This window comes from Lissotriton vulgaris, chromosome 6, assembly GCF_964263255.1.
Source record: "Lissotriton vulgaris chromosome 6, aLisVul1.2, whole genome shotgun sequence".
In the NCBI taxonomy this organism is placed as follows: domain Eukaryota; kingdom Metazoa; phylum Chordata; class Amphibia; order Caudata; family Salamandridae; genus Lissotriton; species Lissotriton vulgaris.
The window spans coordinates 1,309,274,047-1,309,301,792 of NC_141694.1; the positions used below are offsets into that span (position 1 = coordinate 1,309,274,047).

Below are 27,746 nucleotides of genomic sequence, written 5' to 3' on the forward strand. Positions count from 1 at the left end.
CCACCTTCCAAGCTTTCTACTGTGCCATTGTTTCCAGGTTCAATGCTGATCCCCTGCACCCCCTCACAGTTGCCAGCAAGCAAAGCTTTCCTGGTGCCGGAAGTTCTGCCCATGAGACATTTACAACAGGAGCTCCAGGTTTGCAGCAGGCAGGGCACAGTGTTTTCCCTTAGGATGATGCCGGATAACTTAAGCTGGTGCCGTTGAAATGAATTTTCCAACTTTGCCCAATGTTGCTGGCAAACATTTTCCCTACATGCCCCCTCCCTATTCAATTGCCGAAGTGAGTGCAGCTTGCACTCAACTTGCGATAAGCAATAGCAGCAACATGGCCTGTAGTGGGATTGATTCTTGTGGTATTTTAATTTCTGGTACAAAAATGGTGATGGAATATGTAATGACTCAGGAAAAGTGCTGGCCATTATTTCCTAGTACTGTATGAAAATGTGACATGATTTTCAGCGGGCATTTGTAGGTGGTGCACACTGCATCAGATTAGCAGTGCTTCTCTTTTTGCACACACATTTGCCTGCTGTGCCTCCAGCGTTTTGGACTGAGAAATCAGTCTTCTAAAAGGTGCATACATGATCTGCTGTTATGGAGAACAATTGATCCTGCATCCTTTGCTAAACCTTAAACTAATGTATTAGTTCTTTAGTTCACATTTGGGACTACTGATGAGAACCATTTATAACCAGCTTTGTAAATAAAATATTTGGAAAATTGCTGTGAAATGCACCTTTAAACCCAATGTATCTAGCATTCCCTGCTATTGAAGCTTTTGTGCGCTAAGTGCAATCCGAAGCTGCTATGACGTCTCTCGGCTGCTCTGGATTGTTGTTCTAGCCTTGCCAACTAAAGATCTGCAACGTCCTAGAGCACATTGTCAAAATGATCATCAAGCACTTACAACCCTGCGAAGTTGACTTCATGTGCATTTATCACTCCTGGACGTTAATATATTGCACCTCATGTAATATGTATACATGTTTACCAAAGCTTGTCCACCCCCCTAAGCCGGAACCAGTTTCTAGGATTGTCTTTGTTACACACAAAATAGCAATTTTTTGTTGCAGCAATCATTGTCACTTAATAAAAAAGCAATGTGTTGATCTTGTGATTTGGCGCTGTCTGGTGTAGCACCCTACATCTGCTTCCTTACCTTGCTTAATGGAAATGCCGGCCCTGCCTTACATACTAGTTTTGTTATCAACTACTGCTAAATTCCCCCATACTTTTCACATAAACCCTAACCGAGCCTTTCCGATTCGCATGCCCAGCAAAATACAAAAAAACAAATAAAAGGCTTTGGCTTTCGTTAGTACCTTTGGTGAAGACTTAGAGTAGATTAACAGGTATCGCCTGCTCTGAGCTGGTGGAAACGCTGAAAAGATGGCAAACACCCGCTTCTCACAAACCCAATGTGTGCATTTTTAGATTATAAATTGTTCACAGTATAAAGGGTGGTCTTCTCTTAGGTTCATAACAACAGCTCTGCAAAGAGTCTTCACAGCACGAGCACCTCGAAAGTTTGGAAGTCCGAACCCCGAAACAATATGGTCTGCAGTGCAGAATGCATTAGGCACTACACAACAGCAATAAGCTATGTTTAAAAAAAAAAAACTACAGAAACAGTGTCATGGAAAACAGCATTGGCAAAGCAATACGCTGCGCCGATGAGGCGATGTGTCGGTCACTCTAGTGCAGGTCTCTCTGCTGGGAGCTCCGGGAGTTGGGGGCGACAAATAAAGTGCTGGCTGCTCTGTGGGTGCTGCTTGTGGATGGCACGGGGCAGGTTGTTCTGTGTGGATGGTGCTTGTGTGGTACATTACAGAACTAAGTTCACACCTTGGAGGGGGACAGAAGCAAGAAAAACGTCACTCACCGGCTGTTTGGAGAGGCGGCGTCTCCTCTCTGCCGCTTAAGTCATTTAAGAGTTGTTCTGTGCACGAGCCCCACACAACCAGGTTGAAGAGCGCTGAGCAGAGCTTCTCAAGGCAGTATTCAAGAACAGGTTGGCTTAAGCAATTTGCCTAATTCAATATCCAAAAAGAGTTTACAGTTGCCAGGCCCACACACACTTGTGCAGAGTAATATTACGATTTATATAACACATAAATCATGTTTCCAAGCATAAGTATCGTTCTCTGTGAAGGGCAATATGGTGAATCTATGCAGAGTGAAGAAAAGTCACCCAACTGTAGATTTGCCCGTTTCTCTTTGCTCTCAGTTTCGCTTAGGAATTAATTTCAACACAAATAAAACTGAGATAAACGAATTTGCCCAGGATCACACCTTTTGATACAGGCCTAGATGGGATTACATCTTAGTTGCACAGACACTCGATCATGAGCCCACAGCCTCTTGCCCCAGAGCTACTGAAAGTTACCATCCATTCGCCTTCTCGCCAACCTGCCCCTGCGGCACCTTGACGCGTCCCAGTGAGAGGCCAGCAAGTGTTAATGATAACTCTCTGTCGCCCTCCTCGTTCAGATGTGTTGAAGAGGGGGCTGCTGGGTGTCTTTTTATCCAAGCTTCCCGGGCATTGGAAACCTCTCCTGCCAGCGCCCCCATTTCCAGCAGCCAATCAGAAGCCCTCAATATCACCCCTTCTCGCCCACCCACCCCGTACCATCTGAACTGCACCTGCTGTTTCAAAGGCCACTTTGCTGTTGTTGTTTACGGTGCCCCCTAACTGCTGTCCTCTGGGGCATGCACATCCGCCATGACCACAACAAGCGGCGCTCTGCAACAGCGACTCCAACACATCAAGTTATCATAGGGTAACTGGCCAACTGTACTTCCGGGTCACGGCTGCGGTAACCAATCGCACCGCGGCCCTGGAGTTCGAAAAGGTTTGGCTAACACGTAAAGTTTAGCGAGTTCATGACATTAGAGAGCGCACGTGCAAGTATTAAGACAACCTCCCCAAATAGTCGTGACTGTGTCGACATCACAAAGCGGTCTCCAAAAAGCACGCCAGTCAGGGAATGACATCCAAGAGAGGCACATCAGTAAATACCTGCCCGTTGCCCGGTCAGAATCGGAGCCTAGGAGCCGCGTCCGGTGTACCTCAGTCGCTGGATCGAAGTACATCCACGCTGGTAAACACGGGTGAAATACCGGCTGAGTTTTGCTTCTGGTTTGATCAGTAAAACGCACGGAGTATGATCATACTCCCTTCCGGGTTAAGTACGACGAGAAAAGCTAGAAGGCTTCTCTAAACAAGTCACAGGCACAAACAAAAAAAGCCTTGGAAAAAATAAACGGGGGCAGAGGCTCGATGCTCACCTTCATAGGGTGAGAAAAAATGGCGGCCGCAAGCTTCGGGAATTTTTCGAATTCGGGGGCGTGTTTTGCTGTTCTGAGTGACGGATGACGTCACTGTCTAAAGAACAGCAAAAATGACGCCCCCGAATCCGAAAAAGACGGGGCTAATTCGGAGTGACGGCTCTCTCCTCCAATGGCTGGCCTCTGTTTAGGAAGCCAGCCAATGGAGGAGAGACTGGTCAGGGAGGCGGGTTCTACAGCCCTACTAAGAAGCATTAATTCTCCTCCCGGAGACTGCGCAAGCGCAGCCTTCTCGGTCCTCGACCTAAAAAGTGAAAAGAACATAAAAGAAAAAGAATTAAAAAATGGTTAACAGATATGGAGTACCTCACGGAAGTAACACCATGGGAGTCACTGGTTGGTTCTCACCAGTAGACTCAGGTTCTCATCATCAGCACTACCATACCATAACAAAAAATGTGCGAACGTTGTAAAAGAACAATAAAGCCAGTGGTGAAATATACTGGTGATGTGAGCACTAGGATGAATCTCCCTAGTGCTTACTATATCTGACCTCTGATTTATAAAGTGGAACCTAGTGCTTTGAAACCACTTTATTAAGTTAAAAAACTAGCCAAACCACCACTAGCTATCCTCCTTTATTCTATGCCGTGGGTCTGCTCACATTAAAAGACACTCTGTTGCCTTCTATCCCCATAGAGGGCCAACATGTTTCATTGCCATGTGTATTTTTGGGCAATTTCTTCAGGGCGAGGGTCAGTTTTCACCACACTGCAGACATTTCATGCATGCATTTTTACCTATGGGGACACATTAAATACAAAGACAACACAACATCAGTACAACTTGCTGGGATCTCTGAATAACTTTACCTTACCCATTGACCACACAACCTGCCAATGTATATTTACCACTTCACTGCCCCAATTGGGCATACCGGTGACCCCCTTTCTTTTTCAATTTAGGTCGCTTTTTTGGTCACGCCATCGGTATGATCCCCGTGCTGCTTTCCGTCAGCTTGTAGGGGAAACAAAGGCATTTTAATTTTCTGACCCTTCTCTTCTCATCTTATCCACGTGGAAATACTTTCATCTACCAGGTGAATTATTTGGCACCCACTATTGGAATTTTTAATTTTGAGAGATTTTGGGTGGGGGGGGGGGGGGGGGGGGAGGCCCTGGATGATTTCTATGTCAAACTAAAATCTAAAATGAATTACAAACTTAGCCTCCAGGCCAGCGCTTTGCCCCAATATCGTTACTCTGTCAATGGTCCTGGTACCCCAATTTATACTGTCCTATTCGAGGCATATCGTGGACCCAACCATCTTCGATGCCCGTTCACCTTACACGATCTGTGGGAGTGCTGTCTTATCTCGTCAGCCCAATGCATTGAGGGACTCCATGTGGCTTAAAACAGTCTTCTCACTGGCATGACCTTTCACTTCCGGTGACGATTGGGCCATGGTTTCCGGCTCCTACTAGCCCAAGCATCACAATGCAAACATGGGCGCCATATTGAAACCCCCTTAATGCCTGTGTTTTACTATACAGGGCAGTTCTTATTGCAATATCCCTCTATATGCTATTGTATGTTCTTCCTTTTCGTATACTGCATATAAAATATGGGTTCTATGCGGAGTGAAAAAATCATTTATTTTGTTACATTTATTTTGTGTGCTACCATCCTACTATGTATATTTTAATAGAAATCATATCTATACAGCACCTAGATGTAATTACCGCTGTATATACTCATGCCTGGTTACCAACTGTTTAGACCTATTCCCATCTTGTGCATACTATGTTCAAATGCCCATGGAAGAATTATGTCCCAATGGCAATGGGGACCTTGCATCCATAGGAAGGGGTTTGCGCTGCACCCATAGGTGTTATTATTTTTAGATATCTGATTCATGGAATCTAGATTGTTAAATAAGAGCATAATCCACCATCATGGACACCTACGTTTCTTTTAAGTCACCCATTAACTGGTGTAAAAATGGTTTTCAATGTATCTATGTAATCACTGGTGTAGTTTTTCTCAGCTGTGGATGCACCTAACATGTACCTATGCGGTTCCATTCAATGACCTAATTCAGTCCTCGTTGGTCCACCCCCTCTTGGTAAATCCAAGGCTCCTCTTTTGTGGCCCGTCTTATCACAATGTTGTACCTGTCTCCCACCACTTTCTCCAGAAGCACCCACTTAATACTCTTGTAATTATGTTTCTGTTCTAATTGTTATTGTTAACTGGGACTTGTATAGCGCCAAATCACCGTCAGGTCTCTAGGCGCTAAGTAGTGTTGTACCAGATTTGTTGACAATTTGCCTGCTTTCAGGGTACTTAAATGTTCCTGTATCCTAACTTTGACCTTACGGGTAGTAAGACCAATATATTGGAGTCCACAGGGGCAGGTCAACCTATATATAACGTTTGCTGTGTTACAATTGCTAAATCTGTTGAGATGCCAAATAGTCCGCTTCGTCAAAGTCTTATTCTTAGTAGGTTCTGTCAACTCTCATACAGAGCATCCCCCACATGGGTAATGCCCTGTTGGCATTCCTGTTTTCTTGGGATTTATGATTAGACGTGTATGGACCAGTTTGTTTTGTAAATTAGAGGAGCGCTTAAAAGCAAACCTCGAAGGTGGCATCTCCTTACTGGCAGTATTCAGTATATGCCAATGTTTCCTTATAATCCCACGGATCTTAGTTGAAAGTGGGTCAAAAGTGGTAACCAGGGGTATGCATTCTCCTTTGTCACGCTTGTTCCTTTCGAGGAGAGCTGCTCTTGGGTTATTCAGGGCCCTTTTCTTGGCCTGCCTGATCACCTTGGTGCGGTATGTCGCTGTTCCAATTTTGTTGCCACTTCTTCTGACTGTTCTGTAAACATCTGAACCTGGGAGCAGTTCCTGGATACCGCAGGAACTGGCCCACTGGCAGATTGTCGCAAAGCGCGCGAGTATGATATGATCTATAATGTAGATCAGTATGACACCTGCATCAAGCGCTTGTACAAATCAGCCCTTACTAAATACCATGCGCTCTGTATTACGCCTAGGGCCGACTATGTCAACTCTACCATTTTGAATGCACAAAATCGCCCCAAAGCACTTTTCAAAGCAGTGCAAGAACTCTCTGGAACCACATGCCAGCCAAAAGCCCCATGTCTGAATTCCACACAATGTAATGCTCTAGCCAATTTTTTATCAATAAAATTGATAATGTTTATGCTGACTTTAGTGATCTTAATACTACTCTTGCTCCTCCTGCACATCCCGAACCGGTCAGCCCCCCTGAACATGGCCCACCAGAGCTCATTTCCAGTAATACAAATAGGCACTTAGCAATTTGGAACCCCCTCGATATCACTTCGCTACGCAATATTATCAGTACTATCAAATCTGGGTCTCCTAAGGATCCCATCCCCTGCAAATCCTACATGCTTTGGACACCACAAGCCTCAATCTCATTGAAAAATTGCTCAATATGTCCCTTAGGGAAGCCAAGGTACCTAATTCATGGAAACATGCTATGATAGTCCCTTTGTTAAAAAAGGCAAATGCTGACCCGGAAAATCCCTCCAATTTCCGCCCCATTTCCCTCCTCCCTGTTTTTTCTAAAATCTTAGAAAAACGCATTAACACCCAACTCACTATATATACTGAGTCAAGAAACCTCCTACATACCTCCCAATCTGGGTTTAGGGCAGGATTCTCTACAGAATCTACACTCTTAGGTGTTTCTGAGATCATTCGTAGAAAGGTAGACAAAGGGGAAACCGTGTAACTCATTTTGTTAGACCTAAGTGCCGCATTTGATACGGTTTCCCACTCCATCCTTCTCAACACACTCCACTCCTGCGGCATCACCGGTCTAGCCCTCAAAAGGCTCTTCAGCTTTCTTTCGGACAGAACTTTTCAAGTTCTCTCTCCCACATCTACCTCTGAAATTCACAAATCGCAATATGGTTTCCCTCAAGGCTCTATCTTGAGTCCCTTACTCTTTAATCTGTACATCAGCCCACTAGCCACCATCGCGGAACAGGCTGGGCTTACAATTTACTCTTATGCTAATGACACCCAGCTTATCTACTCACTTTCCGCAAACTCGCACTCATTACATTGTGGACTCAATAACCTTGCCAAATGGATGTACGACAACAAACTCAAACTTAACGGGGGAAAGACCGAACTCCTTCTCTTTGGCAATAACACTACTCTGTGGGGCCCTCAACATTGGCCTCCTCAGATGGGTCCTCTACCCGTTCCCTCCAAATCTGCTTGCAATCTCGGCATCATTTATGATGACCTTTTGACTATGAAGCAACAAGCTGTCAGGGTTGCCTCTACCTGTTTTGTCATCCTCAAATGGCTCAGGAAGATCATATGGATGCTTCCTCTGGACACACAAAAAACCGTAGTCCAAGCTCTAATAACATCTAGACTGGACTACGGTAACGTTCTGCACCTAGGTTCCAGTAAGGAAGTCATTCGCAAACTTCAGGTTGTACAAAATGCCACAGTCAGATTACTCTGCAAACTACCTAATAAATCCCCTACTTCAGCTTCCTTACGAAACCTCCACTGGCTCAGAATTGAAAATCGCACTAAGTTCAAAGCCATGTGCTACTTGCGCAGAATCAACGCTGGCTCTGCCTCCCTCTATCTAAAAACCCTAGTTCACTACTACTGTCCCCCTCGTGTCCTTCGTTCTTCCAATCAGTACAAGTTCCAGGTACCCAGGATAAAAGGAGCTAGAATGGGCGGTCGCTCCTTCTCGTACCTGGCTCCAGCACGCTGGAATTCTTTCCCCTTTCACCTTCGTACTGAACCTAGCTATCCCAAATTTCGCAAAGATCTAAAGAGTTGGATGTTCAATCGATAGGCTTCCTAATTACTTGGCCCTGTGTTCCATTTCTGCTTTGTCCTTCACTCGTCTTGCTCCTAGCGCCGGGGAACCTCCGGGTAGCTGTGCGCTCTATAAATTTAAATATAATAATAATAACAGTGAAGTCTCTAGTGCATTTATTCACGACGTAGCTCCAGTCTACCCGGAATATCTTATCTTCTAAAAAGATTTTTGGTTCAATGCGAACAAGACTGGCTGGTGCTGCCCCTGCACGTAGATATTCTGTCAATGCCATGAAGCTCAATTCTGATTTGGCGCATCTTAATGTTGGACAATTTCTCCCATTCCTCATGGGCTGTTGTGGCACCAGCTAAAGGTGCATCAGATAACAACAATGGACCTGAAAGTATTGCGGCAATATGATCCTCAGTAAATGCCAAACAATACTTATCCATAGTACATGAGGCAGGATGTGCGGGTAATCTATGTTGTACTGTTGTGTATCATCTTTATACTTGGCTTTATACGTAGCCAGCACCTTATAGTTTGGCGGTCCTAATGTTTTAATTGCATCAGCTCAGTTGTAAACCATGGATAATGACATCTGCTTTTTTTTTACTGGGTCTAATGTATTTAGTGTCATTTTTAGTTGACATGAACATTATCAAATATACCAGAGGAATTGATGAGAAATACTGGAGAAGTGGTATGCAGGGCCTGACTGATCACTGGACATAACCTTAATATTTCTAGCATGTATTTTGGCTTGTTTAACGGAAACCTAGTTCTCTTTATTTGAACTAAAGTAGATCATGAACATTTAATCAGAGCATTATCAATCCGAGAAAAGGCAGGTCATAGCTGGACTAGTTGAACTGCAATTGAGCATCCAGCCTAGGAAATAGGCAGCTGCAAGAGTAAACTTAGTATATTGGGTAAGACCTAGTGCATCTAACAAATTGAAACATGTTGCTAAAACATACTCCACCTTAATTCTAACATTAAAATTGCCTAGAATGAGAATTTTCTTACGTGATCTATCCGTTGAATACTGAAGCCATAACAACTCGTTTTTAAATGTTGCATTATATTGCAGTGATCTTTAGATTACTGATGCAATATGGGAAACATCAGCTTCTTATATTGATCCACAGTTGCACTCACTTCTGTTTTTTTTTTTTTTTTTTTTTTTTTTTTTTTTTTTATATCTTACTTCTTATACTGATTAATTTGGTGCCACAACCTAAAAAGTGTTTTGTCTAAGAACACTGTCCAATAGATAAATGATAGATGAGAACAGGGGTACTATCCTCAGTTTAGGGTGTGCACACGTTTTAGCACGGACCACTTCTGATCCTCTTAATCCATGATATACATTTCCAATGAAAATTCTTCAACGACAATATCCTTTATATCATTTTTATTTTTGTATTCCTAATGATACTTCCTCATTGGATACATCTTTTTTCAATTGTTAGCAGGTTTCCATTGTACAACATAACACTTTGACCCAATGCATTTCGGGTACGATGGACCCTTCGTCGGGGGTCTCTCCCGCCAGACTTAAAACCAGAGTTCCTCTGCTTTTTTAGTCGCGGGTAAACAATTGAAAAAAGATGAAGAATTTTCATTGGAAATGTATATCATGGATTAAGAGGATCAGAAGTGGTCCGTGCTAAAACGTGTGCACACCCTAAACTGAGGATAGTACCCCTGTTCTCATCTATCATTTAAAAATCAGCTTCTAAAATGAATTAATCATTAAATGCTCAATAAAAGCTTAGGATCCATGACTGGTCTAAAGTTGCGCTCGTCAGAATAGAAGAACTCCACTCCAATACCTTTTTTTTTCCTTAATGTGTTTTCTTAATGTTTTAACGTACAGCTTGGTAAGATGAGGGCAGTTTTGGACTCTACTTTGTGATGCACATGTTAAGTTGTGATCAAAGGATGCAGAGGCAGGCAGCTACCTATCCCTATCACAGCACCTATTTCAGAATTCAGAGGCAAAGTTATACTCTTATTTTTGCAAACTATACTCAATGTCAATGGGGGTGGCTCAACTCCGTATCAAAACTCATAATGAGTCGATGTGAGAGTTGTTCTGGTTTCACAAACTGAGTTAAGATTAAGATCATGTTCTCATACCGCTTTCACCATTGAAGGTAAGACAATATTGATTCATCTGCAAGTTCCAACCGTAGTATTAAGTCAATTACGTTGAATTTGGAGGTAAGCAGATCCTTGATTTATTAATTGTGGAATCAGGACTGCTTTATCCTTAAATTGAAGTACACTTTGGCTAATAGGCATCCTGTGCTATACCACTTTGTACTATAAAATATCATCGTGCATGTTTCACTAAGGCCCGTGCTGAATAGTGCCTCACAGTTGCTGAATGCTTTCCTGGATGTATGCATGACCTTGACCACCTGTATTTGTAACATTATTTTGGATGCAAGTGATCTAACAATATATTATTGAAATCTGTGCGGTATTTGTTCTGCATTTTCAGTATCAGAATATTGTTTTTGTGGCTGTCATCCATTTTTTTTTTTTTACTTTAGGGTGGCACTTTTTTTATGGCTGGCAACGACAATTAGGAACTATTTCTTTTGTGGATCCAGTTACCCTTGTGCATCTTCGCAAAATGTAAATTTTTTTGCAACCTCTTTATTTTGCTGAGATCCCGAAAGTTCCCTTAATGCAGTTTAAATCCACAATCTGATAGACTACTAGCTGCAGATTCCTTCATGTAGAATTATCCCCAGGCGTGAGACTGGATTCGGAAACTTTTCTGCAACAGCATCCCTGCGCACCGGGGGGCGGAGCGACATCACGCGACTCCGCCCAGGGGTCGTCTGCGCACGTGACGTCAGCGAGGTCACATAAGACCCGCCCCGGCGTGTCTACGTCAGTGTTTTTCTTTTCCGCGTGCAACGCGGATCCGGTCCTTGCTATGGGCCTGTTTAGGGCCCCTTTTCTTTCATTTCTTTTTGGTGGAACTGTGTGCGAATGCCTTCCGGCTTCAAAACTTGCACGTTTTGTGGGCGTCTCATGTCGGCGACGGACCCACATCTCATTTGTATATGACTTTTGGGGTAGGATCAAGGCACCACTGATTGCGCGGCGTGCCAACAGTTGAAGTCGAAGTCGCGGCGGGAGAGCCGGATAAAACTTCTATCAGCGCGTCTCTCCAGGTCGACGTCCTCCCCTTGGTCTGCTTCAGCGGACGTCTTCAGATACGGCCGTGGTAGTCGTCCTCGTCCTTCTCCGATGTCACGTTAGCCTTGCTCCCCGGTGGGTAAGTTTTGCAGTTTGTCCCCGGGGGCTGGTTTACGGCCTGCCGGGGGCGTGGACTCTCCATGGGTGATGCGCCCCGCGTGTCTTCCTATCCTCCGTTTCCCGGTGTTGAAGCGTCACGAGTCCAAATGGAGACATACGCGGCGACTTTGCAGGCCTCGCTGGCGTCTACTCCTTCTTCCCCTCCTGGGGCGTCTGCGGATCCCTCCCCCTGCGCAGGGCCCTTTGCGGCGCCGCCAGTGGCTCCGGCCCCGGCGCAGACTGGTTCAGATCCAGGCTTGGAGGATGTTGTGCTGTTGGGGTGCAGCTCCTCCGCGGCACCTCCTTCAGGCCACAACGTATCTGCCTCGCTGCAAACTCCTGCGGGAGTCCCTGTGGTGTTGCAGGAGTCAACGGGCTCTGGTCGCATCCCCGAGCCCCTCTCGGTCCTTTGACAAGGTGGTCCTGTCTAAGGCCGAGGTGACGCCTCTACGGTGCCAGCAGCAGCTGGACCGTGCGGAGCCACAAGGGTTGGTGGACCCTCCTCATTCCGCGCCGGGTGAAGACCCCTCGTACCTCTCCGGGCCCCTCTCATCCCTCCCCACGGGCGGAGGGTGAGTCAGAGGTTGAATCGTCCCTGGCACCACCACATGGGATGCCGAGCGATCTTCGCCTCTTTCTGGGCCGCGGCTGTTGGAGGGATTCGTGTCACTCCCCAGGCCTGTCTCATTCCCCCACGCAGGTGGATGCCTCGGCGGGGGTCGGGTCAGCATCGTTCCGGCGCCACCCTGGGGCCGGTTCAGCTCCAGCTCCACTCCGGTCTCCGGTGCAGGGTGACTTGGACAAACCTTGGCCAGTGACTCTAGATGGTGGGCAGGCAGCAGACTCTATGGCTCCGCGCTGGGGTCGCAACGCGGATTCTTCGGACCCTCCTTCTCCAGAGGCAGGCTGTATATTGGTGTCGTCCTCCCCGGAGACTGGTCGCCGTGTGGTGTCTTTGACACCGGCGTCGAAGGGCCCTTCCTGAAGCAGGAGTGTTTGTCAGAAGAGCGCAGGTCCCTCATTCTTCGCCTCTTTCCGACTTCCAGGTCTGGCCCTTGCCTGTCCCGCATGGCCTCGGGTACGGCCACCTTAGTTTGCAGCGTCGCCCACGAAGGAGCTGCTTTCTCCACCGCAGGGCCCTACGGAGGTGAGTGCGGCCTTCGCTCACGCGGTGTCCACGGCCGTGGACATCCTGCGCATGGGTGACCCAGTGGCTCACTTTCCGGCGGACCATCTATTGGAGGTCCTCCACCCGGGTTCTGGTGGGAGGGAAATTTTACGTCCCTTTTGAAGGTTCACTCCTTTCTTACTTGACAATGGCTTGGAGGCGTCCTACCTCAGGGGACCCGGTGCCTCAGCATCTTCTGCATTGGCTTTCCCTTCACCCTTCGGCAGCCAGCCCCCTTTTGCGGACTGCTTTTCCCTCCCTGCCGCCACTGTTGACTTCGCCGTCCCGAGAGACCCGCTGGCTGGACTCTTGGGGGCACAACATGTTTGCCTCAACCAGCACTGCCCTGCGGGCCCTTAACACCTTGTGTGTGCTGGCTAGGGCCTCCTTCTGTTTGTGGGACTCGGCTGAGTCTCTGGCAGCGTCCCAGGAGACTGGTCAGGTGGACTTACGGAATCATGCTTTGGATGGCCGGGAGCTTGCGCCGTTTATTCTCCGCTCCGCTCTGAACATCTCGGAGGTGCTGGGGCGGGCCATGGCTTCCTCAGTCACTCTCCTCTTCGCCATGCTTGGCTTCGGGAGGGAGTGTTCCCTGAGAATATTCTGGAGCAATTCATCGACCTTCCGTTTGATGGCAGCCTGTTGTTTCATGCCCCGGCCGACTTCGCCATCCAGCGGCTCTTGGCAGGGCTTCGTCCTCCTTCTCCACCTTATCCTCCTCCTCCGTCCCCTCCTCCGCCATATCCTCCTCCTCCTCAGTCCCCTCCTCAGTGACTCCTGAGTTGGGTTGATTCTGGGCCTTCTTAGGCCGGTTGTTGTGGCTGTGGAGTGTATGTTCCGACCATTTGCGTCCTTCCTTGGGACTTTGGCTTTGTTGGCTGCTGGACGGCCCTTTTGATGCTTCTGTGTGTGTGCTCTGCTGGAGTTGCTTGCGCAGACTTGGCCCTGAGATTAGGCCTTCTGCTTTGCTTGGGATGTTTGTCACGCCTCCCGCTGGGGTGTTTTTTTTCCCCGTGTCTTTTGTTTTTCCTCTGCTGCGGAAGTTCTTCCAAAGAGGGTTCCCATATCTTGGAACTTATCTACCCTATGTGGGCTAGTGGTAGCTGTCATATGGCTTGCGCTCTGCTAGGAGGTTTTGGTCGCCTTCGGGTACCTGTTCTCCGTGGCGTTTATGTAGGTTGCCTTGCTTCCTGAGGTCGTGTGCGTGGCCACTCGTAGTGGTGTGCCCGGGCATCTCACCCTCTCCCCGCTCCTGCCCTGAGTTCTGGGATGATCCTGTGTTCTCCCTTGCTGGGCGATGCCTACTCAGCCTTCCGGGGACCTCGAGCTGTTCTTCTTGCTTCTGGCTGCTTTTGACTGCCAGCACTGTTCTGGCTGGCAGGTTGCTCTCCATCTGTAGTGGATTCGCCTTCTTTTCCCTCGTCTACTTGGGTCCTCTGGCTTCTTCTTCCGCTCTTCCTGTCTTGGCTTGAGACGGCAGCTGGTTTGCATTGTGGGGGGAGTGTGGTGTTTCGGCCTCTCCGACCTTGCCCTTGGTGTGTACGAGTCCTGCTACTGGGGGATCCCCTTGCTTGGCAGGGACGAGGTTCTACCTGGTCTGCAGATCTGGTCCCCTATGGGGCCCTCTGTTCTGTATTGGCTGGTGGTGTCCTTTCGCAGAACCTCCTTCCCAGACGGCATTGCTTGGGTATCTATTCTATGTGAATGAATATGCTAGTAGTCTCTATCAGATGTACGAGGTACTTACCTTCAGAAACAGTTTATCTGGTAGAGGTGATTGTAGCTGCAGATTCCTTCACCCCTCCCCCCCCCCCTAATCTGTGAGGACCCTTGGGTTGGTCGTGGGTACTCTCCTCCCGGTGGGGGGGCGCTGTGTCTCCTGTGAGTGCTTCCTTTTTCTCTCTTGACGGGTGGCTCCGTCTAGGGGCGGTTCGTTCCTCCTTGGTTCTTTGGAGGATGGGGTTCTGGTGCCCCGGTGCCCTGCTGCTCTGGCTACTCCAGGTTTGGGGGGTGAGGGGGGGGGGGTTGCTTCTATCCCTGTCCTCCCCTCCCTTCCATCCCTTCCATTGCTATCCTGTGCGTAAGGGTCAGCTGGCCATGTCTTGCCCTTGTCCCTTTTGGGTGGTTGCCCTCTATGTTGGGGTGGCTTGGAGGTTTGTTGTTCCTGTCAAATTAATTCCCTCATAACTTCACACCATTGAGATTTTAAATACTGGGAATTGTGAAAGCTCTCCCAAGTCATGGTGTCATATATAAATGTACATAAAGGAAATATTTGTGCGTTGACCAGCTTAATTCAGTGAGATCTAAAGATTTGGTTTTCTTTCTGGATTTAGTTTGCAACATTCAGCATTGCATTGGTCAGCATTTTTCATTGTCTTATAAGTTGTTTGCATAGACAACTTAACTTAATGTGCAGTTAAAGTAACAGATTGTCCTCCTGTCTAAGTACATATAGGTGGGTTTTTTTATGCGCTAAGCATAGTGCATGCTCAATTCAGCCCCTGAAAGAATTCATTCCAAGGAGAGCTGTGCCAAAGATATATTTAATTCTTTTGTCTTAGTGATAGGACTAACCACCTTGAGTAGCCAGTCAGAATAGGCCTTGAGGTCCCTATCCAGGCTTTTGTATTCTTGCCCAAATCTACACAGAGATGATCTTGGTTTCTGCCTCTGAATTTGCAAGGTCCTATATGTCCATGTTGGGGGTGGTAACATTCTCAGCGCATAGACATAAAATGAATGAATCGGCGCCTTCTGTAGTCTACCTACATTCCTACAGTGAGGGTAGATCCTAGTTAGAAAAGTCCCAACATTAAATGGTCTTCAAGACCTTGCTTTCTCTCATTTAGCTACGAGGGACGTGATTGCGTAGAGCACTACCTAGCTGCATCTTCTTGACAATCGAGGGGAGTGCAGTACGGGGTAGCCTGTAACTCCTATCAGTTTTGTCTATCAACCTGTCTTTTTTGTTAATGGGAAATGACATTGACATTAATGTGCAATGGGGCAGGGGGAAAGAGGGTAACTTAAACATGTCCAAGAGCCTTTCACAACACGTACATGGTACCAGGCTACGCACAGTAGATTTTTTCTTTTTGTATATTCAGTTTCTTGTTCTAACTATTGAGTGTTCTGTACATGGGATATAGGAGAGAATTGGGCAGTAGTAATAATGTTCTTATCCCAAAGATGCTTTATTTTACTCCTCCATGGCGATTTCAATTACAACATTCCACCTTTCATTTGTGTAACGCAAAGGGATTCAAGTGTTCAGAGTAACTTGTCTTAGAGTTATTCCAAAGCACACAGTAGAACCAGTGTTATATACCTTTGCTAGGTTGCCAACCTTTGTGGACTGTTAAATGTTATTTGATATTGTCTATGGCTAATAAGACTAGAGAATGCTGTTTACAGCAAAGTAACATTTTCATATTTTGTGAGGAGACTCACTAGAGGAAAAGACTAACTTAAGAAAGAATATTGATTAACAAGCTTTTCAGTTTTAGTTCAATTGAATTAATTTTGCAGTGCGCTACATCTGCATTTGACTAGTTGCAATAAAATCTCATCTAGCTTGACACCTGGCTTGATTAGCCTTAAACAAGCCATCCAGTATAAAGGGGAAAAAAACAGTTCTATTTTCTCGGTGCTGAAGTCACCAACAATAGGCATTTTAGAATGTTGCTTAATTTATTGATTTCTGTTTGGATCTCATGATCTGAATGCCCCTTTATCTTGCTGTCAATTAGCTTTCTTATCTCTCGCAACATTTAGTTGAGTACAGTTTAACCAATTCTTATTTTCCTTGCTAGGAAGAACAAAGGATTCCCAGTCAACAAGATCAGATTCAGAAATTGTACCAAAGGTTACGAAGATGACTGTGTCCGGGAAAAAGCAGACCATGGGATTTGACGTTCCCTGGTAAGATTGGTGCATCAAGAATTTTATCAGTAAGCTTGAGAATCTGTGGAAAAGGCATTGCCTGTCTCGCGTAAGGTATAGCAAACTAGTCTCTGCATATTGGTGGATGCTGGTGGAAGCATTGCAAAAAGTCCTCCTGGTGATGTGATAGTAGTGGTTAATGGTAACGAAACCTACTTGATTCACAAAATTCTGAGAACAAAGGCTTCATTAAATACCCTCATTCAAAGGTTTTGGAGAGTTCCATTGTAGTTTATAGCTGAAATAAAGGTCATTGCCATGTTGGGCATACCGGCTAACAAAGAAAAGGTATGGGTGAAGCTATGATATTCAAAGTAATAAAGTACAAATGACAATTCAACTGTTAATGAAAATATTTACATAGTAAAAAAATATTTGTTGTGCGTAATCTCGCACAATAATACCATTGGATATCCAATGAACAAGATGACCGTTTTTTCAAAATACAATAGTTGCAATGAATTTGTCATTAATAAATAGACTTTATTGGCTAACATTTGCTTTAAAGGTATTTCAGCATTATAGAAGACCACTGTCACTTTTGTGAGGTGAATCCGACTGAAACGACTTCAGCCTTGAGCTCTTGTCTGTGAAATGAGTACTTGTGACTACTAAGGATAGATTGTAAGGCACAAAATGGGCATAATCAGTAGCTAATTTGCTACCTTGATCGATAGTCTGACATGTTGTATTATGTTACTGTTTTATGTACTGAAGTCCCAATAGTCTGTTAAAGAGCCACTAACAGATCCTCTGTGACAGTTCCAGTAACACCATCCGAGAGAACCCACTGACAGCATCTAAAGCCCAAACAGAGGAGCCAAAAGGTATGAGGTCAGTGCAGCAGCCACCTTGCAACCCTTGCAACCCAAAATAGGATGATCTGAGTAAAAATTGTCTTTAGTATTGCATCCCTTTGGAGGAAAGCAAGAGTTTAGGAAGAAACCCGTTACCTGTAAGAATGGTTTTGTAGCTTAAAGTACTTCTAGATTCACATGTTTGCCTTTTCTGCTATCGAATTTTTGGATCTAGAAGTTCCGAATTGCAAACTTTTAGCCTTCTGCAATTAATGTCAATATAGGTGGAGGGTGTGTCACTAACTGCTATTCTGCTGGTAAACACACACCCCCCCCCCCCTTAATGTGACCACCGTTTTAAATTATTTATTATGTTCCGACCGACAACACATGCTCCCATTGGGGAAAAAAGGGGTGGTTCCGGAAAATCTTGCACCCGCCACTCTGTATGGCTGAAAAAAAGGGGTCCCATGGGTACCCCCACGGGCCCAAACCGGAGACCTCAAAATCAGTTTCTGCCAAAAGTTCTGTGTCGGACAGACCGATTCGGAAAGGCTGTCCGAATCCAACATTTTCATATGTCGGTTGGAAACGCGGTCCATAGACCTGCACAATTCGACTCCGACCAACTCGGAGTCTCAGAATATTTTCAAGTCGATCGGAAACATTGGTTGCGACAAGGGTTAGGAAAATCTGAATGCCATTTTGAGCCTTTCTGACTGACATCGCAATGAGGCCCTAATTGTTTGTAACTCACCCTTCTTAAAGATATGATGGCAGCTAAAAAAACTGCTGTCTTTGGACTGAAGAAGTCTAATAATGCCTCAGGCATGGGCTTGCTGGAGTGGAAATCAATTTAAATAAAAGGGTTTAGCAGCTCTGTCTCACACCAACAAGGTAGATCCCTGCTCAGGTGGTGGTGTTCACTTCTCCACAACAGGCCTTTGCCGTAGTGTATGAGACGATCAGGAGCGAAGTATCACAAAAGTTATTGCAATTCCAGTTCAGTCAATAAAGAGTTTTGATTAGTTGTAAGCGTTTTACTTTCACTAAAAATGTTGTTGTTTTTAAAAAAAAATGCAGTTTTGTTAAATTTAAGGGAGGCCTTTTGTCTTTATTCAGTTATAAATGTATCAATCAAATAACGGAAATGATAATAAAAATATATGGTTAGATCAATACATCAAGCACATTCCATAAAGGGAAGAATCCTTATTCTAATAATGGGGCGAAAATGGTGTTAGTAGGAACCCATAAAGAGATGACGTTTGAGAGGCAAAAGCGAGATGGAGCATGAAACTCAAAATTCGATCAGTCAATAGCAGCTGAACTTCCCATAAAGAGAGGTTTACGAAACTCAGTCTCAGCAAAATAAGACAAAAACAATCCTGCAGTAGCAGGAGTAAATTACACTCGGCAATACATTCTGAAAAGGGTACCAATCCGCATTCATCATAAAGCTGTTCGCATTCAGCATCAGAGTGGGATGGGTATGGGGTTTGGAAAAGCTAGGTGCACTCACTAATATAAACAGTCAAAGAATGTTGCGGTCCAACTACGCCTAGCATCCACTTCAGCTTTCAGGATCCTTCTGAGTCCTTTCACATAATTCTGGACCTTAAGCTACAGAGAATTATCAAGAAGTGTGAAATTATATTAAAATAATGTCTATGGATGAGGCCTTTTGATTCTTAGACCTCCTTTCTCATGCGCATGACCACATTCTAACCTTCTAATAAAATTAATTGTATTTTAGTTGAAATAATAAGCTATGTAAAATAGAAACCTTGGCGTAAGTTTGTGACATGGTACATCGACGAACAGGTTGACCCTTTATCTACCCCCCTTTCTCAAGTCTTGTTTATCCTTACCCTCGCTGGGCAGAGCTCTGCATTAGGCACCTGAAAGGGTTACTTATCTGCCATCTCTGCTTTCCTGTGGCTGCCAGATCAACCGTCCCTCTTAAAGTACCCTATTGTAAATAGGTTCCATAGCGGTCTTCAGCACGTTTCCACAAACTCCATTCGTTATGCCTCAATGGAAACTTAATTTGGGGCAGGCAAGATGGCGGTCGAGTGAGACCGTAGTGCGGATGGGCCGGCGCTGGGGGAAGTTATCGGCAGCTCTAAGTCTGTAATGAGCATGCAAAACCCCAAAAGAAGAAGCATAATATGCCAATGAATTAAACAACGATTAATAACAATTAATCAATTGGAAAAGCCCGATGGCGCTGGCAACAGGAAAGGTTTTAAACCCTGAGACGGGTTCTATGAATGCGGCGATAGGAGCTCACCTGAAGATTGTGGGCTCTCTCATTGGCTTTGCCGTCATCCGCTTTCTGTGCCGTGATCAGCGGAGAGAGCTGCGGGAGCAGGCGCGAGGTGTCCGGGTGAAGGAAGGAGGAGCCCCCGGCCAGCGGTCCGTGTGGGAGTGCTCAGTGGAAGAAACTGAGATGGCTCCGAAGAACGCCAGAGCAGCCGCTGCGGCTAAGGCAAGGGCTGTAGCAGCGGCGGCAGCGAGACAGGCTCAGCGGGAGGACGCTGGGAGTGAGAGGAAGGCGGCCAGTGTCAGGACAGATGCAGCCTCTAGCTCCAGCTCCAGGACTCCGAAACAGGGAGCCGCGGCAGCGGGGAAAGGGAGTGTGACCAGCCCTACAGTTGCTATCTCCTCCATCGAACACCGGGGGGAGCGCTTCGGGTCAAACCAAGCAGAACAAGCCAGGAGACCTGAGCGAACAGGCGCAAGGTCTGAACACCGGGAAGGCTGTACCAAACCACTCAGGAAGCTCCGAAATACCAGAAGTTTTCGATATTGAAGTAAGTTCGGACTCTGCAACAGGAGGGGCGGCAGGGGGGATTCTGTCAAAGTAATTGCTCAGAATGAAGTGGAGGAAAATGTACCCCCCACGCCTACTCCCCAGCAGGCAGACACAATCACAAATAGTGATAAGGTGAATGATGTCAATACAATTCCTGTGCCAATACCCGGGTGATGTCTGGAGGAGGACACGGCTGGCGGGGATATGAATGAGCATAATCTACCTGTCAACATCCCTAGCTCAAATGAATTAAGTCAGCCTACTGATTCCCTGATAAAAGTATCTGATAAAGCAGTACGGAGCGCCGAAGTAAATAACAGTAAAGCCATTGATACAGACCTGGAAAAGGACCCAAGTGACTTTTATTCTTTCTCAGACGAACTTGAATGGTCTGATGAGACATGCTCCATTTCGACTGAGGGAAATGATAACCGTAATAGTCGAGGAGCTCAAAAGACAGTAGTTAGAAAGAAAAAGGGTCACCATGGCACGACGGATTTGGTATGGGATTATACCCCTACAACACAATTTACGGCACAACAAATGATACAACACACGCCGATAAGCGCCTTACATATGTCTCATCAACCAGGGGGTCTTGGTTCCACAGAGTTACCCTCTGATCCACCAGTTACCCTGGATACAGTAATGGAAACAGTTCTCCAAGCGATCGCAGCACACAGGGAAGAGACTGCGCATGATGGGCGCAAAGCCCAAGCCGCCCTACGGAAGGTACAACGGGTGGTGCGTAGATTAACTAGAACCGTTAGTACTTTTGGGGACAGAATGGTTGAATTTGAGTCTCGCATTGTTTCCAATGAAATTGAGATTGCGGCAAATCACCAATTAGCCGAATCACACGAAGCGGAACTATCTGACGTGAGGTGGAAGTTGGAGGATTTTGAGAACCGCCTTCGAAGAAATAACCTTTGTGTCCTTGGTGTGCCAGAGACATTGGAAGGAGAGGATGCTTGATCATTTATTATTAAATATTTTGTGACTCCCTGCCGGAACTATCGAACTGGGACCTAGAAATACAACGCGCTCATAGTGTGCCTATGTATGTAAAACAGCCTTTGAGATCTGGAGCTATCCACGAGCAATCCTAGTTTACTTCAGTAATTTTCTTCTCAGGCAGGCAATATCTGAGAAGGCTAGGCCAGAGGCGAAGCGGGTTATTGGCACTATCTCCTATTTTGTTCACCCTTACTTTTGCCACGCTACTGTGGAAAGGAGATGGCGTCCCCGCCAATTGATCAAACCTTTTCAGGAAAAGAAAGTGGTGGCATATTTGAATAACCCTGCCCGCCTTAAAGTAATTAATAGGGAGTTACAAAAATGTTCACATCTGAAATCAAAGCTAAAGAGTATCTTGATGGTCTTTAACCAAGTTCTTAATCCAATGCCTACTTAGGAGTGTCTCGATATGAGTAGGATACGATTTAAGAGGCTCCTCCGCCTCGGGGGGAGGGTGTAAAGCAGTGGATATTTATAAGGGCACTAGTGCTAACATTGTTATGGTGGTTTCGCAATTTCTTCTTGCTTTCTTTTTTGGGGTTATAGGTTTAAATTTCAAGAAATTATGTCAGCTGCTGATTTTTGTACAAGGATTATTATGACTGTGTAAGTATATGGCTCTAGCGCCGGCCCTGGGAAGCACACTCATCAAATAGACTCTCATGGAGTCTAAATACCTCACTTGGGGTGTTGGGGGAGGGGGAGGGTTGGGTAGTAGTAAGGGGGTGGGAGGACAGTGAAAGGGGGGGGAAGCAAGGTAAAAAGTAGCAACTCCGTATGTATACTGAATTTTCAAAAAACAATAAAGAGAATGTTTATAAAAAACGATAGAGATAACCTGGGAAGTCAACCGAAAAATGTTATGGGGAGGATAAAAATATGCTCTTGGAATGTGGCGGGCTTAATGATAGAGCAAAAAGAGCTAGTATATATGAGCTAATTAAACAAGGGTCCTATGACCTACTTTGCTTTCAAGAGACCCATATTTCATGGGAAGAAAGGGACTTGCTAAGAATGCCCGGATATAATCTGCTAGCAACCACTACACAGACTTCTAAAACTTGTGGGGTAGCTATTCTAGCCAGGGGATTTTTAGGGCAGGCCAAACGTAACCTAGTAGATACTTTGGGTAGATGGGTTATTGTTGAGCTAGAACCCGGTATTACAATTTGCTCAGTATACGCTTCCAATTATGATGACCCACATATATTTGAAGATCTAGAATTGGAACTAGCATCTTGGCCTAAGATATTGATACTGTGCGGGGACTTGAACATTTCTTTAAATCATGTGGGTATGCCCCAAAACCAGTATATGTCCACCTATACTCGAAGGAAACCTAAAGTGTTCAGAGCTATCTCCCAACTTAGGGAGAGCCTGGATCTAATAGACATTTGGGCTTCTAAGCAGCAATCTGACCCAGGCTATACATATTTTTCATTTCCTCACAATAAATACGTCAGTATTGATTATATTTGGGTTGTAAGCGATCATGCCGCAGGTGCAGAAATAGATAAAAGTCCCAAGACACTCTTGGATCACAATATGCTTACTCTCACTATTAATTTAACTAATCTTAAAAGGCCCCGCTTTAATTGGTCATTCAATAGGAAACTCCTGGCAAATAGAGAGTATATTGACTATATAAAGATCTGGAAGCAAGGATACTTTGACTGCAACCGCTATAGTGCATCGAGGGGTATAGTGTGGGATTGTTTTAAGGCCGCTCTCAGTGGGGAGACCATGAGTTTTGGTGCTAAACAAAAGAAAGAGTATCAACAGCAGATGCAAGATCTGGCCAAAGCCGAGCAGGAACACATAGCGGATATAACAAGAGGCGAGGATGGTAGAGTCTCACTACGTAAACTGCTAATTTTTAAAACTACGATTAATAGCAGGATCAATCAGAAGGCAGCAGAAATTTTTCAAACAAGCCGTAATAAATTATATGAAGATGGTGAAAGGGTTGGAAAACAACTAGCCTTACGCACTCGACAAAAACAGTCACTTAATAAAATTATTAATAACAAGGCAAACGGTAGGGTGTACACAGAACTAAGTGAGATTTTGGACGTGTTTAGAGGATATTATCAAAACCTATATTGTAACTAGGAGACCCTTGATTTAATTGAAATTAAAGAAACCTTGCAGGTTTGGTTAATGGAGTGTGGCTCGAATAATATCCTCGATGCGATTACTAGAGAGGATCTAGAAAAAGATATCACGCAAGTAGAAGTGCAAGTGGCCCTCTCTGATCTCGACTCTGGCAAAGTGGCAGGCCCGGATAAGATCCCTATAGACCTTTAAAAAATCTTGGGGGAGGTCATCCTACCCTACATATTAGATCTATGTGTAGGGATTCAGGGGAACGCAACACACCCGTATCTTGGAAGGACACCAATATAGTAATATTTCCCAAAAAAGGCAAGCCCCCAGAACTGCCCACCTCTTACCGCCCGATTTCCTAAATTAATTCAGACTCGAAAGTATATGCAAAGATCTTGGACAATCAGCTCAGGAGGGTTATAGAACATCTGGTCTCCCTGTGGCAGCATGGCTTTATTTCTCATAAAGGAACCACGGATCATACCCGTAGGGTTATATCATTATTTGACATCATGGCTGCGACAGGGGTCCGGATGTCTATGATCCTCCTTGACGCCGAAAAGGCCTTTGATAGAGTCTCATGGAAAAATCTTTGGGCGATATTAGAGTACAATAATTTTGGGGCTGGTTTTGTTAAATCCATCCAAGCAATGTATCAAGATCCAATTGCTAAAGTACAGACTATGGGCCTAGAATCCATATCATTTAACATCTTAAGGGGTACAAGGCAGGGGTGTCCCTGTTCCCCGATTCTGTTCGCCTTATATATAAATCCTTTGATCCTGAAGTTACTGGCAAGTACTGTAATAAGACCCATTACGACCGGCACACATGAAACTAAGATACTTGCCTACACCGATGTTGTGGCGGTGGTAACATGTAACCCCACTGAGGCAATCGAAAATATAGAACATTTTACCCATTTTTTTGGGACCATGTCTGGATATTCTCTGAATCGAGGAAAAACTCTGGTTATTTGTACAAACAATATTATATTTAATTATTCCAGAAAGGCAGCCAGCGCCATATATTGTGGTGTATCTATATCCCTGCAGATGGAAAATATCTATAAACTTAACTATGAGCCCCTGCTGGAAACTATAAAAAAGGACCTTAGGAGGGTCAACAGTCTACACTTTTTTGTTAAAATGAACATCCTCCCAAGGTTATTATATCTTTTTTGGTGCAATCCCTATAAATGTAGAGGAAAAAATGGTAATGGCCTTCGAATCACAAATCTCTAAATTCATCTGGGGATATGGCAAAATAAGGAGATCCTTGAAATTTCTCGCTCTACCACAGGAAAGAGGGGGTTTGGGGCTCCCGAATATAACTTTCTACCTATGGGCCACTCTTCTTCAGGGGATGTCTCCCCTACTGAGTATAAATCCAATAATCAATAATACAGTTGGGAATAGCATCCCCACAATTTATGAGCTAGCCGTGGGAGAGAAAACAAAGGGGCTCCTGTTGAGACAGATAGAACCATCCTACTACAATAAGGTTAGGTTTAAAATCATTAATGGCGCTTGGAAGGTATGGAAGAAAGTTTCCAAACACTTGATTATCCCAAGGATCAATAAATATACACGTTATGGCATTCCTTTCTACTGTCTAGGCAAGTGAATGATGATATTGATAAGAGGTGGGAAAACCTGGGAGTGATATCAGTGGGTGACTTTTTAGACGCTGATCCCCGTGTCAGGATTTCCAACCTCCAAACAAAATTCAATATTCCAACCTCTGACCTTTTTAAGTACATCCAAATAAATACCATTCTTAGCTCAAAAATCTCAAACACCTTACTGTTCAACATTCCGATTTTTGATCATATAGGTAAAAAAACAACTAGGATAGGTATACTGTTTGGGCTATTAATGGACCAACAACAGGATGACTTGGAGAGAACAGAGTCACTTTGGGCAAGTAAAATGACCAATCCAAATGTTGATATTGATAAGGTTCTACTGCCAGGTTATTCTTAACATCTACCCTTAAGGCCCAACTTTACAAGACTATATACAATTTATACTTTACACCGGCAAAATTGTATACGTGGGGTAAAAGAACAGATGATAAGTGTCCCAGGTGTGGTACAGGCCCGGCCCATCTACTACACATGTTCATTGAATGTACCAAACTAACTACCTTTAAATCAAAAATATACGAATTCTGGGAAGAAATATTTGGGCATAAAGTGGATATGTCCCCTACCCTTTATCTTTTGGGATATGATAATACCCTGGGGCATAGCAAAGAAGAAAAAACATGTATGTTTTTGGGTACGGCTGTATACAGGATAATATTGGCTGCCCGATGGAAAGAAGCCGACCCTCCCAATTTTCAAGTTTGGTTAACCCGTTTTTTGGGGATATCTAATCAAGAAATGGCAATTTATTCAGCTAAGATAGGTTTTAGCACTATGCAATGATTATTTTATTTTTTTAGACAGTTGGACTTTCATATAATTACTTGGTATTAGGAAGTACCCTTTAAATATGTATGGGTGATATATCTCTGTGGTAAAAATGTATATTTTCTATATGTATCTGCATTTATATGTATCTCTTAACGGAATCCGGTATAATATTGAAACATTCTTGTAATTTTTTCTTTTTTTGTACGTATCTCGGAGTTGCTAAATAAATTTTTTTTTAAAAAAGGAAACTTAATTTGGTTCTTACTTTCCTTTTGAGCTGCTTCTTACTTGCCCTCTTAGGCTTCTCACCATCAAGTCGAACTTTCTAGTGGCAATTACATCTGCCCAGAGGGTCAGTGAACTGCAGGCGTTTTTATCTCAGCCTTCATATGTATCTTACTTCCTTCGGACTTAAGCATCCCTCTTTGCCAAAGGTATTCAACCCTTTCCATGTATTTTTTATTTTATTTATTTATTTAAACTTGTATTGCGCGCAGCTACCCACAATGGGGTTCCCGGTGCCAGGGATAGATAGAAGAAAGAAAACTAGCAAAAGGCCCAAACCAGAACAAACAGTGCAGAGGGATCAGTTAAACAGAAGAGTCCTCAGTTTTTTTTGAAAAGGAAGGAGATCAGTCTCGGCTTTCAGAGCCGACGGAAGAGCATTCCACATCTTAGGGCCAAGATAAGAAAACGAGCGGCCACCCATTTTGGCCAATTTATTTCTGGGGACCAGGAAATTGCCACTAGTGGAAGATCTTAGAGTGCGATCAGGCTTATAGACTTGAACCAAGTTCTGCAGGTATTTGGGAGCAGAACCATGCCGGATTTTAAAAAGAAGGCATAAGGTTTTAAATTTTACGCGGTTCGGGACCTTAAGCCAATGAAGGTCACGCAGAGCCTGAGCTGCAGAAGATCTCCGGGGTACATTACACAGTAAACGAGCTGACGAGTTTTGCACCACCTGAAGCTTATTTATTGTGGCCTTATCGGCCCCAAGATAAAGCACATTCCCATAGTCAATGCGGGAGATCACAAGAGCCTGGACGACAGTTATCCGAGTGGAGCAAGGTAGCATCCATAGGATCTTCTGCAACCATCTTAAGGTGGAGAAACAGATTGCAGCGACCTTTGTTACCTGCTGTCTCATAGAGAGCCTATCGTCGATGAGGAAACCGAGGTTGCGGGCTACGGGGGCTGGATTCGGCAGAGGACCCATATCACAGGGCCAATGCCGAAGTCCCCACAGATCTTTATTCTTGCCCAAGATGACAACCTCGGTCTTGTCACCGTTGAGCTTGAGCAGATGGTCGTGCATCCAAGCAGCAACGCGTGACAGGCCAGATTTCAAGGCAGAGACCTCATGGCCCTCACTGCTGGAGAGAGAGAACACAATCTGCGTGTCGTCATCATACGAATTAATTGTCAAACCGGCGTCCTCCACGATGGTAGCAAGGGGTCTGATATAGATGTTAAACAGCAAAGGGCTGAGAATCGACCCCTGTGGGACGCCGTGTGCCGATGAATAGACAGCAGATTCAGCTTCTGTCAAACACCTGAAAGGTGCGCCCACCTAAAAAGGAGGCAATCCAGGCCAGAGCAGATCCAGCAACACCAAGGGAGCGGAGAGAGTCAAGAAGAATGGAATGACACGGTATCGAACGCTGCACTCAAATCCAAAAGGATGAGTGCAAAGGTCTCCCCGCGATCGATACCGTGCCGAAGCCTCTCCGTTACCCTGAGGAGTGCGGATTCAGTAGAATAATGAGCACGAAACCCGGATTGGGACGGATGAAGATATCCCACGTTCTAGACAAACGAGTTAAGCTGGGTGTTCACATGTCGTTCCAAAATTTTAGAACATACAGGCAGCAGGGATATGGGCCTAAAATTGGCTGTTAGTGATGTCCGCGCCGGTCTTTTTCAACAAGGGAACGACCATGGCGTGCTTCCACTCCTGTGCCACAGTAGACTCTGTAAGAGATGTATTCAGAAGTCTCATTAGGAC

The 27,746-nt window shown here is 45.0% G+C and overlaps 1 protein-coding gene across 2 annotated transcripts in view; it reads left to right on the forward strand.

Annotated features, from left to right (window-relative positions):
- The window catches only part of HBS1L (HBS1 like translational GTPase), a 640,556-nt gene that overhangs the window by 340,831 nt on the left and 271,979 nt on the right, over nucleotides 1-27,746 (forward strand). For both annotated transcript variants that reach the window (XM_086927450.1, XM_086927451.1), the window contains exon 4: nucleotides 16,452-16,560. In XM_086927450.1, the coding sequence (XP_086783576.1) occupies nucleotides 16,452-16,560 (109 nt within the window). The remainder of the gene's footprint in view (nucleotides 1-16,451; nucleotides 16,561-27,746) is intronic.